Source organism: Pyxicephalus adspersus, chromosome 2 (genome assembly GCF_032062135.1).
Source record: "Pyxicephalus adspersus chromosome 2, UCB_Pads_2.0, whole genome shotgun sequence".
Classification (NCBI taxonomy): Eukaryota; Metazoa; Chordata; class Amphibia; order Anura; family Pyxicephalidae; genus Pyxicephalus; species Pyxicephalus adspersus.
In genome coordinates this window covers 73,605,221-73,620,249 of record NC_092859.1, presented here as the reverse complement: position 1 = coordinate 73,620,249, position 15,029 = coordinate 73,605,221, and the positions used below count along the sequence as shown (strand labels likewise).

The window sequence follows — 15,029 nt, the reverse complement described above, 5'->3', positions numbered from 1 at the left end:
CATGTGGGTCGGAGATGCACTCCAGTCAACACAAACTCAGTGGACAAAAACATCAAATTTCCACGGGAGGAGCCAAAGAACATTAATTTACTTTTTTTGGACCCCATGTTACACGACGAGCAGTGATTTGGACATTTATATCTACAGGAAACATACCCACAGAGATCAACATCTGCTTTTTGACTCTAACCACCCGAAGAAACAAACTGGATGTTGTTGAAACTTGCAACATGAAGCTGAAATGGGAACAACAAACACAGAGTCTAAAAAAAAAAGACACAAATCTCAGGAATGTTTTAAAATTGTGGGGCTACCCAAACTGGGCTTTAGGTAAAACATCCACAAAGTCAAGCAAATTTCATTACTATCAAACAGAGGAGACAAGCAGAAAACAGAGTAGTATAGCCATCCTTGTCCTGGCAAGAGTGTCAGAAAACTGAGAATGATTTTTAACACCACATCCATACTTCTTTTAAGACGATCAATACACTGGGACAGAAGCTACTATATCCAGATGATTCTATACTCAAACACAAGCAAAGTAACCTGGTATAAGCAGTGCAGGAAAGGGACATTTGTTTCCAGGACAATTAGGTGCAAATTATGTACAGAGAGGACAACTGGTGTACAAGGAGAATGAAAGTGGCCATCTACATCAAAGAGTATTTGCTTACATTGGTACACTATGAAACAACTTCAGCATTACATGACTAACTACTACCAGATATACAATGACCTGAAAACATGAGACCCTTCATAGACACTTAAAGTTTCAGTTACTTTAAAAGCAGTGGCCTGAAACAAGGTGCAGATTTGGGAGTTTTAGTTTACCTGGCTGAATATTTTTTGCAGGTCTGTGATCTGATACTAAGGCTAGACTGCCAGGCAATTTGCATTTTTAGAAGCAAGGCAGAAATGAGAACCTAGGTATTGCTTTTATTACAGCTTTGTTCCAATATCAAGATAAAAAAACAGGTAAACATAGGCATAAGTTAAGATTCAGCAATCGGTTTCTTATCTTACCAAAAGAGCATGTTCACCAAGAAAATATGCTTTAAAAAAAAGGGCTCCTGTTTGCTATAGCTAATCATTTAATGCATTTAGACATTCCCTAACACTGGACAAGTAGGGCAAAGGCTGTGACCTAGCTAAGTCAAGCCATAGATAGTTGTACAGCAGAAAAAAGTAATTTAAACTAACAAAGAGCAGCCTTATAGTGTGTAAAATTTGTCCTTGTTCAGTTCACACAAGGCCATTTAAACTCCTTGTAAGATTTATAAGTATAAATTGTCACATATCACCACTAAAGCAAGGAGCACTATACAATATATATAGTATTGTAAAAATGTAAGCAGACCCCTTCATTTTCTACCACTTTCATGTCCATGAAATTAAACCAAAGGTGTTCCAAATTAGGTGCCAATAATATTAACCTTTTCAGGGAGCATGCAGGTTCCGATGATTTAAACTTTTGGATTTCATGGGCATGGTGCTTGCTTTGCTATTGACCTGTTTGGTTTCATTTTGAAAAGAGGAAAGGAGTTCTCTGAAGTCCCCGGGATAAAGGCTGTAGATGCTTTAGTATTTAGTAGTACTGAATTTAGTAATGGATTTTAAAGGATTTAAAATTAAAAAAACAAAAAACATCATTTTACTGTAAAGAAAATAATGTACAAATGGCATACACTTCAAACAGCTATTAATTTACCTAGAACTGCTTATGGGAGTCTCCAAAACCACACTGCAACAGTGATGTATTCAAACTGATCCATGATCCCTGGTATGCAATAAATAGCACAGCACAGTATGAGAAACATCACTATATCATGCTGTGTTACCATGCTTCACAGTGTGCTCTGGTCTAATTTTAATGTTTTAAACTTTAGACCTTTTTTAACCTCCCTAGCGGTTCATTTCTTTCCTATTTTTTATTTGTCTAAAAGCGATACATTTTTTCATGAAAATGTATTTTACAGTATAATAAACCAGTATGAGTATATTAAAGTTTGAAACACAAAATCATGTAAAAATAATAAATTGAATAAATTAAAAAAATCTATATATTTAAAAAATATATTTTTTTTAATTTTTTTTCTTTTTAAAGAAAAAAATACATGTTATACTCATACTATTATATAATCTGTAAAATAAATGTTCTTAAAAACAATTTACTGCTTTTACACATATAAATCGAATGTATTGCATTCAATACAGTTATTTTGTATTGAATGCAATACAAATGGATTTTGAATTTCTTGCCCAGCTGGCAACATACACGCACCGACGTCACCGGGAACTCCCCCGGTGACTCATCGGGTGCGGAAGCCGGCTGGAGGAAGAAGGAAAAGGACAGAAATTGCGGCGATGGACGACGCGGGAGGATCAGGTAAGCGCTGTATTTTCTAACCTTCCCATAGGTGTACCTGCCCTGAGTGTGACCGCTAGGGAGGTTAATCTTCCTGGAGTCTTTGCCATTTTGGCTATTCTTCTATGCATCTGGTTGGTAGTATTCAGTTTTCTTTTGTGTCTTTTAGGTTTTGGTTGTCATTTTAAAGCATTAAGATAATTTCAGCTGAGCAACCCATCATTTTCTGCACTTCATATGTTTTCCCTTCAATTTTTTTAATTAGAGCACAATAGGAGCTCTTCTGAACAGTGTCTGGAACAACCCATTGTACATTTTTAGAGAGAAATGCACTTTAACCAGCACTTACAACATTTGGTGCCTTTCTTAAATAAGGGTCAGAACTGAAACCTGTTTTTTTTTCACAGAATGAACACATGCATGACCTCATAATTGAGCTATGCTATTTTGAATTTTCAATGAATTATTCAATTACACAGAATTACCACCATGCATCTCATGACTGTTGGTTTTCCATTACTCACTACACCTACAAGAAAATTATTTGCCATGTAGAAATATATTTGTATTTACCAAAAACAGTGGTTAACCAGGTTAGTGAAGTCAGACTGCTATTTTTCTGAACACATGTGCGTATGTCATATGCCTTAATTGGTTATCACATATGGCCACCTCATCAATATTTTATCTAGTATGGTTTAGACCATCCTGCAGCGAGGAGCACAGGATAAGAGGTGCCACCATTTAAAGCTGTATTTTTGATTATATTCTAATTTTATTTGTGCAGCAAATCATAAAGTTGTATAAAAACAGATTTTCTGAAGTTTGTCTATGTTTTTGTTGCCCCACTCCTTACCGTATTAGTGAGGTATTTTTCAATCAGCAACTGGCCACATTCTTTACGCTTCTCATCCGGAGATACTTCATATTCAGCCTTGGAACAAAAAAAAGGAATAAGATTTGTGGCAAGAAAATGTATGGCCTTCTGTAATAAGTGAATACAGCATTCTCACCACAGCATCTAGAAAATGGACACAACGCAACAACTCTGGCCGAGTTTCACAAAACTGACGGAAGAGAAGACGCCCAATAGGTTGTCGGTCACAAAGACTGTGATAATCGTGTTCTGCAGGATATAGGAACACATCCATTTGTTAATAGAAGATATTTCACTGGCTTAAATAATTGACCATTAATGAAATTAGGCTGAAAACAATGTGTCTTTTGCCAACAGGCTGAGCCATTCTCACTATCAATAATAAACAGAGTACTCCCCAGCCCTTTTTAGCTGAGCGGACCACCCAGCACCTTTCAGTAACCACCCGGCTGTTTTTTGGTGGTTATTAAAAAGTTGGGTCACAATACCGGGGCTGCCACCCACCTACAATTTCTTCACATCCAGCTTAAAAAAGTTCTGGGTTGAACACTGAGAAACCTTACTAGGTATGGAAAACCAAAATAAGTTTTGATGTAAAGCTATAAACAGTAGGGTTTAAAAACAACAGAAAATATATTATTGAATATTTCAGGTTGTCTACATATATTTCTAAACGATACAGTTATCCGAAGTAGTAAGTACACCCCATTGATTTGTTTACACATATGTGAAAAGGCAAACAATTGATATTTTTTTCAAACATGGCCTACAGATTAATGTGCTATAATGGCATTGTAAGACAAATAACATTTGCCTTTATCATCATTATTTTGTCAACAAAAATATCAAGAGATGCAATAATGTAAAAAGAACACCCTTGGCCTTAGTGGCTGATATTTAGCAGAAAGACTTCTAGTAGTGAATTTGTAGAACTATTAACAGAGTGCAAGCAAGTTTTGAACACTTATTTATTAAAAATTTCTTAACTTTGCAAAGTGTTTGTGTTTTTATTTGCATGAACTGCCTTTTCAAATTCCTACACAGCTTATCAATGGGATTTCAATCATGGATTTGATTAGGCCAGTCCATAACCCTCCAATTCTTCGTTTGGAGAGATTCTCAGATTGATTTTTACCTTTTACACTGATGATCCCACAAACTTCCCAATGACACTTTGGTAAGATCCAAAAGTTATAGCTGACTGTAAACGGTCTAGTCCCTGAGGCACCAAAGCAAACCCACACTATAACATTTCTATTTCCTTGCTTGGTGTTTTCTTCTACACACCAACCTACACCTTGTTACAAGCTGCCCCGTCTTGGTCTATATATGTTCAATGTAAACAGGACGGATCCATGAACAATGCGAGGCACCCGCTGTACATGAGTCAAATTCTTACCCAAGATGAGCCTGTTCATATTGGGAGAGAATCATCTCACCCGTGTACACAGTCTAAGGAGGTTATAATCAGCAACACCAAATCTGAAACATGTGATGATCATTTCATGGGTTTAAATGTAGTGGTAAATATAGGTGTTTACTTACCATTTCCATGTGAGAAATCTTCATTTTTTGTTTAGTTAGATTATAAGAATGAATACACTAAGACTATTATGTGCCATCAAGAATATCACCTTCATTTACCGACACTGTCTGAATAAAGATCTAACGTTTGCCTGATAAATACATCAACAATTTCCATGAGGCTTACTTCTTTATTCATGACCGTAAACTGACTAGTCCCTGCTATGAGGGAAACCACATCTCACACATTTGTTTTTGTCCATGTATTTTGACTGACATTAGGTGGGCTAAAACACAAAGAAGCTGCTGGAAAGTAATGCCATTAAAAGCTCAATCCACAGGGTGGGAAGAACAAAAGGCCAGTGAGGACATCTGGAGAAGTAGAGGCAATGATGACATTTGCAGTCTGAAAGAGGCTCAAACATTTTCAGCATGCTCACTACATTCTGCAGATCTGAGATTATTAGACACATAAAAGACTTGTCTAGCCAAAAGCAAATTCTGTTTTTACTAGATGCTGGCCAGTTAAAGCACTTAAAATGTATGTAAACCCAAGAACTGGCAATTTTTGTTTTTAAATATATCCCTTTATACCTTGTGGTGGTTGCTGTAAACTTTAATAATCACCTGATGATCCTGCCAAATACTGCAATCTTGTTTGCCTTCCTGTTATATGGTAACAATGGAAACCACAGGTTACTAATACTGTGGCAGCCTGCCATGCATGCTACTGCCATATTACTATGGGACACCTACGTAGGTGCCTCTATGGTTGTGCCATCAGACAGTGACATGGGCATCCATGCCTCACAACCTGCACCAATGTCTGCATTTGGTTAAGTAAGCCAGGGGAGAGGTTACATGTGCACAGTTTAAACACTCAAATAATGTTATAAATACCATGTGCCTGCCCCTGAACTGATTGAACACATCACTTTTTACATAAGCTTTAGGGTTCATGTAGATGGGCATACCAGTCAAATGTTGCATTTGATTGTATGCAGCTGCAACAAAATTAAAAATGCAGCGTGGCATGCTGTGCTTTGCATGGTATATGAAAAACTCAGAATCTGAATTATCTGGTGTACTGGTCAATAACAGGTATTAGTACCGTGTTCTGCGTCTTGTATATTTGTCAACAGATATTACTGGGGATCCCAGATATTTATCCATTTTACCGCAACGCATTGAATGATGAAGGGGAATATGTTAAATATTCTTTTACCCTGCTAAATAACTGTAATAAATGGCATCCGAGCAGGCCTAAGGGGTAGTGAAGGAATTTTGGGTATTGAGGACCTGAGAGATTAAGATACATAGGGATATATTTTAAAACAGAAAGCATATATCACAGAGTCAGTCATACCACTGTTTTATAAATGTCCCCTTCTTACTAATAAATCTAAGGAAAATCTAACTAGTGTGCGACTAGCTACAAGTGATGAAATACTAAAGGCAGCCAAATAGAAGATGGTTTGTAGCGATGATATTTTCAATTATATATTACTAAACTGAGAAATATAAAACTCGGACCTTCCTGTGGAGGAAAGGGATTCAACGGGAGGAAATGCTGTGGTCAAGTAAATGTAAAACTATGCTGTGCAATATTTGTCATTGGGAGTGATCATCAGTAATTTTCAATGACAGAAGAAACACTGTACAGACATGTTGTTCATTCTATGTATGTTTGTGTCCGTCCCATAGAAAATAGAAGAAGTTGCTTGCAGTTAGTCTTTTACTAATACAGCGGGACGAATCAATAAGCGACTGAGGGACAGTTGTATAGATGCTAGATTTTTCCCTGGGACAACTAACATTCATTTCAGGCCATGAAAACCTAGCATCTGAACGTAGCCTTAGATGGATATGTAGTTTTCAAAGCACATTTGGTAAGCAACAAAAAAAGCACAAATCCAGATATTACTTTAGTCAGTGTTTTTTTTTTCATCTTAAGCATGCATTTCAGTGTTAGAAAAATATTACAGTAGAACCTTGGTATCCAGCACCCACAGGGAATGGCCGGTTCTGAATAAGTGTAGTTTCCGGTTAACTGAGGTTACACTGAAACTGAGATTTATCAGCCATTCAGCACTAGACTTGAATGGGGAGACGTGCCTCCATTCATCTCTAGTTCTAAATGGCTGAGAAAAGGGAAACTCTGTTGACACTTGAGCCTTCATCAGGGTTTCCCTTTTCTCAGCCAATCACGAAGTGGAGCAATCAGCGGTACTCTGCTCTGCTCTCCCAATTGCTCCCAAAGCACTAGCGGAGTTGTGGTATGTGTTCTTGGATGCAGAACACATGCCACAGCTCCGCTGGGGTTGCAGGAGCAATCAAGAAAGCGGAGCTGACAGGTGGCAGTTATCTGAATTTTGCTGGGGTTCTACTGCATTATTACAGATATTAAACTACATCTTAAGGCTTCTGTATGACAATTACACCAAATACACAAAGCAGTGATTTACAGGTCTCATAAAATGAACACACAAAATGCGTCCTTTACATTCCTTGAATGAGCCAAATTCTTCTTCATTTGTGTCTCATACACTCTGCCTTCCAGACACTGCAGCTCACTGTGGGAGGGTTTTTAGCAACAGAGACAGTTCTGTTAAAGCACTTTTTTTTCTCTCAGGCATGCGCAGAAGGAGTCCTTTCATCAATAGGAAAATAAATTGCCTATCTCACGCATGCGCAGTGAAAATGGCAAGTTTTTCCCCCAATCTACATTACCCGATCTTGCCCCTGCGGAAAGTGGAAAAGGAGAGGAGAAGATGTTGACGCCCCCTCTGCGCCGGGCTGAAGACAGATACCGGGACCCTGATGGAAGAAACCTCCCGACGGATAGACTGATCTGGAGGATCGAAGGTAAGTGTGATATTTTTGTTTTGGGTTCACTTCCACTTTAAGTGGGCCAGGTGCTGAATGATAAGCTACAGTCTAAGGCCATGATTGGACTGGCAGCGAGATTGCAGTGTGATTACGGCTTCCTAGGGTCATTAAAATGCTGCCTTGGAGAAGCTACTACCCCAAGCAGCCCTATAGAAAATAAATGAGGGTGGCAGTGAGCAGTTCAGAACCACTGACTGTTGTGCTGCTGTGAAATTTATGCTGGTTGTTTAAGAACTAGTGCTGTGGTGCAAATGACTGTCAAGTATTCAGCCGCCAGGGGCCACAAGGGATAGCTTAAAAAGCTGCGGGCCTGAACCTAGTCTTTACTCACCGCAATGTAGTGTGAGTGGGCGAGGTCCACATGAGAGTGGCAACGCTGCTCTGAATTCAGGAGCAGTGCAGCATTATTGCCACCCCACCAAAGGAAGCTGCACAAAGTGGATTTGACAATAATCTGCATGACTTTGTAGCATAAATAAAATAAAACCATTAGTGCAAATGCAGATATAATTCATTTAGTAACATACCACTGTTCCACTAATCACATACAGTCACAACATTTTTCACTTTAATTATAAAATGGGATGGGGTTACAATATGGGATTATAGAAAAAATGTTAAGTGTATTTAAACAAAAGAAGGAAAATTACACAAGCAGATTTTGGCAGTGAAAGAAGTATACAGAAGTACATTGCACATACACTGACTTACACAGGAAGTGGGTTAAGAACAACAGCAAGAGGAAGCTGCGCAACCTTCTTAGTCAACATTACAACTATAAAACTTTTTTCATCATTTGTTGCTTTTGACATAACAGACAAGTTGAATTTAAGGTAAGCTTGGATGGACGACTCACCGACCGTGCGTCTTAGCTCCTCGCATTCACTAATATGTGGAAACTGCAGCATCAGTCGCCATTTTTTGCTCTTTCCTTTTCGGTTTCCCCCGCCACCTGTAAATAAATAGAACACCTGACAGGTCCGGCACAGCAGATGGCAGGCAGTGTATGTACGCAAATCCCTAACTAGGTTTGCCTAGAGTTTCCACAATATTTAGGAAAATACCATTAGCATGCAAATGAATGAAAATCAGGTCAAACATTGATTTTTCTCTCCAATACACGGAATACATTAAAGTGGAACATATGCTGAAGAAATACAAATGTTGCGCATGAAATTATTTTTCAGAAAAGTTTTCTTTGCTGATGGAGATGGCATAGAAAAAAATAAAGGCCAAAAATCTCCCTGCAGTCCTTTCAAATAAAAATCCCTCTTGTTAAGATTAATCACATGATAAAAAAATTGAATGAATCTTAACAAGCTGCCTCTGTTAAAACAGGATTTTATTTTTTTGGAATGATGCTCGTATGACTTAATGGTGCGTCTGTCTGAATGAGGAATATTAAGGGAGATGCTAATGATGAGCTCTATTTATAAAACAGGAAATCTGACATTCCCTCAAATATTCCCTGCTGGGTATATCCTAGGCCCATGTGTTTCAATGGCAGTAAATGATTTCCACCAGGGAATGTATACGGGGATATCAGACACCCAGTTTTATAAAAAAAGAGCCCTATGAGTTTTCATTTGCCCCAAATCAGCAGCTTTCACCATTTGGCTATATACATTGAAGTCAATCGGAAAGGCGTGTTTTTTTTTTTTAGTGTCAAATTGGCTTTAAAGGACTTCTGAGGATTACAGGAGATCCTTTTATCTATTCTCAAATAGTGCAACCACCCTCCATAATCCCTAATATTGACTTTTTCTAGAAAGAAAAAATAAACAATATAACAAAAAGTAAACTAAAAAAGCCACAACATGCAAATACATAAATAAATGACTAAATAAAAGCCATAGTACATAAAAAATAAAACATTAAAACATGCTAAATAAACTATTGCAATTACCCCAAAATATTTTATTTTCTTTACAAGTAAATTTTGCTCAAGTAGCTCATAGAACAAAGATGAGAATCCCCCCCACCCCCGTGGTAAATTGGTAATTTTGCTGCGAAATCAATTTGGGCCAAATCAGTCGGCTGATCGGTAATGCCAAGCTAAAAGCCACTTAGCCATGAAGAGTCCTCTGGATGTCTGTAATGACCTCCTTAATGACATTTCCCCAATCATAGCAATAGAAGTGAGCAGAGGATCCAGCAGAATAGTTCACACTGAGGATTACACAGCCATGCAATGATATTCACAATGTGCCCCATCCTGCACCTGGCTGTGCCTATGTAGTGGTAGCTCTCACCTCAGCATCCTAATAATATCAGGTCATGCTAATATTTACATTCATGCCCCTATAGTACCACACATAATACACTGTCTGCTCTTCTCTACTTTCTCAGCCATTTGTAACTTTCCTGCAGCTACAATAAGCACCCCCGGTAGGTGCACGTACTCACCTTCTCTGGCTTTCAATAGCACAGTGTTGGCTACTATATTCTCGAGCTCCATAGGTCGGCCTGGCCAGGGGCTGCGAGCCTCGGGCGGCCACTCACTCTCTACTAGACTCTCAGCACCCCAGCTGCCAATGACAGACCCCACCCACACCAGCCAATCAGTGTTCCGCCGCACCCCCGGACTAGACGTCAATTGGTTAAAGTTTTCAATCGCCACTGCCTGTATTCTAGCGTGCGCTGCTCTAATCACTTTCTCCGCTGTCAGGAGGCTTTCTCGATGATTTGACAGGAAGATTAAGTGGGCGGGGCTATTCTCAAAGGCTGCTATCAGATTGTGCGGTTGAGACGTCAGTCAGGGTTTAGCTAATTTGTTTCGGAACCCACAGGGAAGATGTTTCCCAGACCCTGCACTACAGATGTCCTCGATCGAGTGTGGGGGTGACGTCATGCAGGGGGGCCATGTATTGGTTGGCGGAAGTTAGAGTTGTGCGTGTGTGAGTGGTTGGCACCTTGGTATTGAGTAGTAAACTCTAGCAGAAGTGAGCACAGATTAGGTAATTCGCCGCTGCATGCTACATTTTTAAATTATCCTTGTCAGGACTTCGTGTTACATTTTATAAACACAGTTGCGCCGTCACAAGACTGTGAGCTTTGTCTTTAGACATATCTATGATTCTTCAATTTAATGATCCCCTGTATCACTATGGGCTTTGCATAACAGTTGTTGTGGTGCATGGTAAGCGTTACAATATGAATATTTCGAGAGTCGTCCTCTAATAAATTACAATTAGTTGGAATTAACAGGTTCATTGTTCCCCTTTTTTGTAAAGGTATTTATTTGCAGGAGCATGGCGGTGTTTTTTATGTGGCTACATGCAGCATGCCAGGGCGGTTTGCTGACTGTTGCCTGAATTGGAATGTAAAGCTTTTTGTAATGGTTTCAAGAGTCTTGGAGGACAAGAAATAGAAAATAAATTAGAAGAAAAGACATACTTTTTTTGCAAGGCTTTGGAACTGCTTGCAAAAGCGTTTACAAATGGCTGCAAAAATCAAACTATCCTCAGTTACTGCTCTCGGGCACCTAGCATTTGCCAGGACCGGTTGCTCCTACCTCGTTGGCCAGAGTAATGGCCATTACAATGGAGGTAATTGAAGATCTCTTTTACTTAGGTGGTCAGTGGGAAAAGGACCATCTTACATTGGTGATAATTGGAAGAGAGGACTCCTATACCAATGGTCGCCAATCTTTTCGAACCTACGGACCTCTAAACTTACGGGCTCCAGACTAGACATGCGCGGGCAGCTGTGTGTCACTTAATGGGGAAGAAACTTCCCCGTTAGCGACGTCATTATGTCAGAACCCACCCACTCATGGCAGGTCTGAGTCTACGATGGGAGAGTGGGGGGAGGGGGTTGTGTCCAAAGACACAACCCAACCGCTGCCCTGAGCCTGTGATGCATATGGGAGACGTGGTCAATGGCTCTGACCAGTGCACGCCCCCCCCCCAACCGGGTCCTTCTCCTGGCCCTGCTGTGGGGCGCACTGGCTAGAGCTGCAGACCACTGATTGGCGACTGCTGCCTTATACCTAGGAGGGGGCACTATCAGAAAGACCCCATTACATGGCATTCAGTTGGAAGAATGCCAGTTACATTGAGGGTCAATGAGAATAATGTACCACATATCATATAGGTAAAATGATCCTTGGTGTCAGTGGTTAGATATATAGACATATATTTGCATTGCTCTTAAATCTAGATTGCAATGTAAACCATTGTGGAGCATGTTTATATATCAGTGAAAAGGAGTGGTGGCTATGCCTGTACAAGGCAAATATTTGTTTTCCTATCTTCAGCTTAACTAAATACAAGTTTGCTTTAAGCAGTGCCAAGTTTTCAAAATAACACTGACATGCATATTCAGTGTAGTTTCTCTCTTCAGCAGCCCCATAAAGAATGAATGGGGGCAGCAGTGAGCTGTACATTACTGCTCACTGCCACTAGCTGTCAAATATGTTCTTTAGGAACCAGCCATGTGATGCCAGTGACTGTGCAGATGATAAGATGCCAGCCACCATGAGCCACACTCAATCCCTAAGCAGGTCTGAACCTTCCCTAAACAAAGTAAAATGAAAAAGTATGCAAACAAGCAGATATACTCATGTGAATCAAAGAGACTATGTTAAAAAGCATGTAAGATAACTAATACCTGTTGATCCTGCCAGTGGATCTGTTGATTTTTCCAATGTCTATAAAGAGTAACAACACTGTTCTGCAGCTAAATCATTGGCAGTAGAGTGGGGTTGGCCTTGAAGTTTGGTACTTTCCTTTCTCCAAAATATAAAATCAGGAGGAATGTGTGCTGAAATATCAGAATGTGAAGCCTTTAATTTTGTACTGTTTTAAATTAAAACATATAGAGTGAGAAATATTGAAACATTGATTGCTAACCTTCCTTTGAAAATGCTGGTTGCCTGTCTGTCTCTGGCTTTAGTGTACTCCAAGCCACTGGTGTAGAACAATGAATGCATGAGATGTTAGAAGTGTAAACTTTCATATTTCATTCTGTACATGTTTTCTCTAAAGCTGAACTAGAGGTATAAATGAATGCCGCTCTGTAACTACTGATATAACATTTATTATATTTTTATATCAGATCCCTCGATAGACCAATTTGTGTAAATATCAGGTCCGGACTGACACATAAAACAGCTCCTATATATGTATTTTATCTGTAAATTGTACCTGGAGTTTAGCTTTAAATAAATGACAAAAAAACCTCCGCTTGTACGAAGATGACACACTTGCACAGAGAAAATCCACCTTAGCTTCCTCTATCACTCAAGTATAATGTTTCAGAATACATGACTTAAATTATATCAAGTCTTGGACAATGATTTTAGGATGGAAATGTTCTGTAATCCTGTTCTAATTAATATTAAATAGCAGTATGTGGAAAATGAGAAATCTGCAGTACATTAGTGATAGTCATTAAATGTAAATGGAATCAGGATTTTTTGGTGTTCTAAATAATATATTACACATTAGCAGTATTTAAATGCATGTGATACCTTAATTGATAATGACACACAGAAAGACTCATTACATCAAAGATTGTGAATATGATCAAACAAGCCTTTTTTATAGGATAACTCCCATCAGAATATTCATCAAACATTCTCCGGCGGAGAATCTTCCAAGTCCATGTGATTGATTCTCCACCAGAAAATGTTTAATGCTTTATAAATAGACACCATAGTACGTACTGGTACTCAAACTCGTTTCTTTTTTTATCCTGAACTACTGTAGTGCCTGCAATAAATATTTCCAGTCCATTTCTAGTAGCAGATAGCTATTTTTTCTAATCATGCAATGGGGAATGTTTTTTTTCTGCAATCAATTCTGTAGGCAGATATAAAAAAGCAGCACATTATCTATCATCAGTTTATTCCATACTAAAGGAACAATATATGAAATTGTATGTATTCTTTTCCTTCTAAACCCTGAATTTTAAGCTTCTTTAGAGAATATTGTGTTTTCCCTGGCACTCTCCTTGAAGCAAAAGTAAATTTGGTGGTTTGGATGAGCTTTTGCCATAATTGGCAAGTATGTACAGAACACTTGCAGAACATGGAACACACCTACCTCCTTTATTCCACCAGCTATGAGAATCACAGAACTCTGCCACATCACCTGCAGTCATCACCTGTGTCTTCTGGGTCCATTGTGATCTTCCTTGGCCATTGAGTGGTCACTGATAATGAATAGTAATTAGGCTATCAACACACATTAGATTTTTGTCATTGGAAAGCATCTTTTACAATCCTTTGAAACAGCAAAAGTCTGAAAGATGAATAAATGAGAAGATAGATAATAATAAGCTTGAATCCAAGAATTCAAACTAAAGATCCTATATATTGATTATATATGATATTGTAAACATCTGCTTAGTGTTTATGTACACTGGGGCAGTAATACTTGCTCAGTACGTAGGCATGTTTTGATTCCTGTCTTGGAGTACTACCAGTATGTTTCTTGGGTAGCTTAAATCCCAGTAGCTCATATGGTATATGTTTTACAAAAACTTTTTTATGTTTGTGATATAGTAGGGAAGGTTTGAAAATCCCTGTTAATGTTTGTAAACTGTTGGGAAGAGTTTACTCTTTCTTTCTGTTGTAAAGTGGGCAAATAGAAGTGAGTGGTTTAGACCTACTAAACAGGGGCAGATCAGCTGCCATTTTTGGTTTTGAGAGAATGATCTGTTCAATATTACAACTGGTATTTATTTGGTCAAAAGTCCCAAAACTTCACTCACTTGTCTGAAATTTTGTTTTTCGATCAGTTTTTTTGGACAGTATCCCAGTGGAGTTGCTCATTTATTTGTACACATAATACAACTTCTTTTTTAAGACTTCATCTTCTGTCAGTGGGCAGATACTGAGTATTGCCCTACATAATGCCATGGCATCACTCTCTGACACAATTTTTTGAGTTGTAGCCTAGATGCCCTGAATTTACAGGGTGTCGGTTTAATGATGTGGGGCATTATTCAACATTAAAAAGGAACAGTGTCACAATTCTAAACTGGTGTGTCTGGAGAAACATCACAAGAAATATGGTAAGCATATCAACTGCTGCTGCTGCTAGGAGGGGGATGCACTATTTATTGCCCAGAGTGGAAGTGGGTCTTAAAACTATGCATATGTGATCAATTAAAGTGCACAATACTTTCTGTAAATCAGTCTAGCTAAGGCACGTGGATGACCACACTGTAATTTAACCACATGCCACAGTGTGGGTTGACGAATAACTCCTCAGAAAGATGAAATGATAACTGCCTAGATGAACCACTGTGGTCATGATATTTTCCACCCCCACCTTTTTTGATATTTAAAGGATATCAGTAAGATGGGGAAGTCAAACACTTCTCATAAACAAGTCAGTACCAAAAATTAGGTTTAAAACCTTAGGA

At 38.8% G+C, this 15,029-nt stretch overlaps 1 protein-coding gene across 1 annotated transcript in view; it reads right to left on the bottom strand.

The window, feature by feature from the left end:
- Positions 1-10,278, bottom strand: part of GRK6 (G protein-coupled receptor kinase 6) — a 43,216-nt gene extending 32,938 nt beyond the window's left edge. The window contains exons 1-4 of the mRNA XM_072401004.1: positions 10,062-10,278; positions 8,512-8,607; positions 3,379-3,491; positions 3,222-3,299 (exon numbers count right to left, since the gene is read on the bottom strand). Coding sequence (XP_072257105.1) covers positions 3,222-3,299; positions 3,379-3,491; positions 8,512-8,607; positions 10,062-10,113 — 339 coding nt within the window. The 5' untranslated portion in view covers positions 10,114-10,278. The remainder of the gene's footprint in view (positions 1-3,221; positions 3,300-3,378; positions 3,492-8,511; positions 8,608-10,061) is intronic.
- Positions 10,279-15,029: the final 4,751 nt, after the last annotated feature.